Source organism: Buceros rhinoceros, unplaced genomic scaffold (assembly GCF_000710305.1).
Source record: "Buceros rhinoceros silvestris isolate BGI_N320 unplaced genomic scaffold, ASM71030v1 scaffold14758, whole genome shotgun sequence".
Classification (NCBI taxonomy): domain Eukaryota; kingdom Metazoa; phylum Chordata; class Aves; order Bucerotiformes; family Bucerotidae; genus Buceros; species Buceros rhinoceros.
The window spans coordinates 28,324-32,689 of record NW_010426431.1 but is presented as its reverse complement, the minus strand read 5'-3'; the positions used below and the strand labels follow the sequence as shown (position 1 = coordinate 32,689).

Below are 4,366 nucleotides of genomic sequence, written 5' to 3'. Positions count from 1 at the left end.
AAAGAGCAGTACATAACTTGGTAGCTACAACACTTTGGCATCATGGATAAAGATGGCAAAACGCCTATTTAGTTTCTCCGCATTTCTACAGTAGCACTGAGTCTTCCCATTCCTAGGTAACATATTATTGGTCTTTTACGTCTGCGAAACAAAAGGAGTATCTTCAAGTACATTTGTGTGGCTGAGCAGTTGGTGATATGTTCAGTGTCCACCTGCCTTTCAATGTAGAAAGCCAATCCTGGTGATGATCCCTTATCCAAAAGGTAGAACACATGTAGTTTTCCGACTGTGAGCAATATTTTTTCGTTATGAACAGGTTGAATTACCTTGCATGTAGTAGCAACAATTGCCAGTCAAAATGCTTGTTAGACCTGGGCATCAGTTGCCTAGTGACACTTCCATCTTCTTGAGCTCCCATCAGTACCTGTATTTACCACAGAAATGTGATGGTGCTCAGTTATTGAAACCTAGTCATGTCAGAGCATGAATGAGGGAACTAACAGATGAGGAATCAGAGGCCACACACACTATCATTTCAAAAGACCGTAGTCACCCTTTTTATGAAAAGAAACAGCTTCCTGTATTTTTAAGAAATGATGCTTGAAAGCTTTATTCATAATCCTTCAATAAGCAAAAGGATCCTTGCCTATAGCTATTTCTTTGGTTTTTTTATGTAAGAGATTTCTTTCAAACTTTTCCTGTACCAATTGTTTCAAACCATTAAGTTGTTTTAGAAGTGTCCTTAGTTTAAATCTGTAAAATACCAGCTGCTGCTGATCAATGTTGCAGAAGAACTTTTTGAATTAAGTTTGAAGCATCAGAACTACAACAACTCAGTATATATTTCAGTAGCCAAATTTTAATATCACTAATGACATTGTGGTTAAACCATGAGAAATGCCTACTTCTGTTAGGGTGTAAAATACGTGTGGTGCTGTGGCTTTTCATATTCTTCATTTTAATTCTTTTTTTAAATGCCAAGCACCTTGACATTTTAAAGATTCACTTATCCTATACTTGTTTGAAGTTCTTCATTGTGGAACTTGCTTTGAATGGACATTTTAATGTGTTCTTGGAAACCTTTCCTTATACATTTGCTTTCCTGTCTTTATCTTTTTTCCTCCCTGCTTTAAGGAGAAAGAGTATGCTAGAAGAATGAAAACCTTTTGAATTTTATGAAATGAAACATGAAAACATACGTGTATATCTTTGTACATGGAGGTGCTTTTGTTGTTTGAAGCCAAACACTTGCCATCATGCAAGTGAAACAAGAGAATGCTATTAAGAGCACAGGAATAAAACTCTATTCCAGTAAGGAGGTCGTTTTTATATGCTTATACAGAATGTTTTACATGTTTGTTCATTTGTCATGCTATGTGAGCGAACACAGGACAAATGTGATAAATTGCATTATATTTAGAGCTAATATGACAGAGTAGGTATAAAAATGCTTTAACATTAGTAGTCTTTTAATCCTTGGAATTAACACACAGTTTTTCTTCATATAACTTCAATCAGAATAATTAATTTAGGAGGGAAATTTGGATCTCCTATTTTAACTATTGAAAGAGGACAAAAAAGGTGGCCGCATGAATGTAAAGTATCTTCTACCTGTTCTCAGTCCGGACTCTGAAGCAATAATTAGGCATATTGGTGAAGTAGTAGAAATCCTTTTGAATTCTGTAAGTTCCAGCTACATAGAACTTAAGAAATGACCTTTAAAAATACCTTTAAGCTAATTTGCTCTACATTAGCTGTGATATGGGATTGCAGTCTGCCAGATTTCTTTCAGGAGTTTAATTTGTTTTCAGGAATTCCATACCTGTTCATAATGTTATTAATGCCTGTGTAAAATTTTTTGTATTAGTGGGCTAGTCAGAGGTAAATTTAACATAAATTTTTCGAGAGAATTGCATGAGGGATTAGGACAGCAGTTTCCCTTTTTTGTTAAAAATCATTAGATTGATCCCAGAGACTGAGAAAAACTTTTTCATTTCTACAATGATTTGGAGTTGTGTTGTGTTACCTCTGTCTTGGCAGGGGTTGGAGACCCAAGTAACTGTGAATTCTAATCCCTCCTACCTCTTTTATTTTACTGGCTTTAGGAGGTTATTGGTGTTTTATTCCCTTTTTTCATTTGAAAGTCTCTGGAAATCAATAAAGTGACTTGGATCTCTAGGAAATTCTTTGGAACTGGGATATTAGGTTATTTATTCCAGAATATTTCATAACTTGATGTAACTTTGGAGAGGTTTTAAATTAATTCTATTACAGACACTTCAGGAAGCAGTGTCTTTAGTGAGAAAATGAGACAGTTGGATGATGAATACAGCAATTAAAGAGATGGTTTCCTATGTGTGATTTACACATGACAAATTTTTTACATCTGACTATATAATGCCATCACCACCCTAAATAATACTTAAATTACAGTGAAGAAGAAATTAAGTTGTTAAATAGTACTGTAAGTTGATATATTTTCATGAGCTCTTCTCATCCAAAATAACCCTGAATCAAACTAAACATTGGTTGGCAGGATAATCGGCAGCATTTTCTAACAACAAACTGTGCTAGGTATATGTGCATGATGTCCATGTCCGGTAGTTTTTATATCTAGCTTTCAAAATAATGGGTTTACATGTTAAAGGTTGAGGAACAAATGAAAAAGTCCTTTCTTCTCTGCCATGTAGAGAGAATTTCCTTAATGGCTGACTGATCTGAAGTGACTTAACTACAAGGAGGACATTGAGGTGCTGGAGCGTGTCCAAAGAAGGGTCACAAAGCTGGTGAAGGGTCTAGAGCACAAATCCTGTGAGGAGCAGCTGAGGGAAGTGGGGTTGTGTAGTCTGGAGAACAGGAGGCTGAGGGGAGTTTTACTCACTCTTTACAACTACCTGAAAGGAGGTTGTAGTGAGGTGGGTGTCAGTCTGTTCTCCCCAAAAATAAGTGATAGAGTGAGAGGAAATGGTCTCAAGTTTTGCCAGGGGAGGTTTATGTTTGATATTAGGAAAAATTTCTTTACAGAAAGGGTTGTAAAGCAATGGAACAGGCTGCCCAGACAAGTGGTGGAGTTCCCATCCGTGGAGAAATTTAAAAGACATATAGATGTGGTTCTTAGGGACATGGTTGAATGGTGACCTGGCAGTGCTGGGTGAATGGTTGGACTCGATGATCTTAAAGGTCTCTTCCAACCAAAAAGGTTCTGTGACTCTCTGATTTTGTGATTCTGTGACTCCATTGTGTGGAACATGCTTTGGGGAGAAAAGCAAGACATGCCACATCACTTGCTGCAGGCCCAAAATATATATGCAGGTTTTTCGTCTGCTGATTCACGTCTCACAACACGTCAAAGTAGGGTTATCTGTTGATTGATCAGCCTACTATGTGTTTAGGTTATTCAGTATGATTGGGTGAATTCAATCATTACACAGCAGCATCTATTCACTGTAAGATATCTGATTATTTTTATCATAATACTTTTTATTCATCACTTTTCATCAAAATTTTGGTGATTAAACTTAAAATTGAGTGTATGAAATCTGAAGTTTTGTAGTGTATTTTTTATAGAAAGTTACTTGTCCTTTAATGCTTGTATTGAAATTTTGATATTTGAAACAGTTCCCATGAGATAGTGTCACAGACATTTTACAAAGGTACTGAAATATTAATTACTCAGGTTTCAAAAATCATATTCTTTCTCTAGTGTTAGAAAAGTTAGATTACTAAAGCTGTTTTTAGAGACAGCTGCTAACGGAATAAATGACGCAAAAATAATTATATATAAAAATTTGCCATGCTAATTTAAACAAAGTATCTCGTTATGCTAAATAATTACTTTTTTAATTACTTTTTAAAGATTTCTTATTCCTTTGAGACACTAATAAATGACAATTTTCTAGCCTGTTACTGCTAGTTAGAATACTTTTATATTTTGATTAGAGAAAGGAAAATGGAAAAATTTTAGTTGAAACTAAATTTAATTCTCACTTGTAGAGTTATATATATTGGTTTTCATTGAAAAGTGCCAAAAATTGTAATTAGCTGAACCCTGATGTTCCCATTACTTCATTCATTCCTGTTCCTCTTCATATGTACCATAAACTACTAACTTTGTGGATTTCCTTTTATTAGACCTGTTGTTACAATTGACATGGAAGGGCAGTGACCAAGGAAGGCTGATATTTTCACTGTCATGAGGACTCTAGATCAGAATCAGAAATGAAGCTGCTCCAAGGAAAGTGCACTATAATCAGGCTTATTTCACCATAAATAGAAAAAAAATCAAACCCGCAAAATGCCCATGGGACAGATTTAAACTTTGTAACATAAAAAGAAATAGGGTGATTATCTCATAATGAGCCTTGAG

The 4,366-nt window shown here is 35.2% G+C and overlaps 1 protein-coding gene across 1 annotated transcript in view; it reads left to right on the top strand.

Annotated features, from left to right (window-relative positions):
- Positions 1-1,256: 1,256 nt before the first annotated feature.
- The window catches only part of CRISPLD1 (cysteine-rich secretory protein LCCL domain containing 1), a 26,604-nt gene continuing 23,494 nt past the window's right edge, over positions 1,257-4,366 (top strand). The window contains exon 1 of the mRNA XM_010141507.1: positions 1,257-1,311. Within this exon, the coding sequence (XP_010139809.1) occupies positions 1,257-1,311 (55 nt within the window). The remainder of the gene's footprint in view (positions 1,312-4,366) is intronic.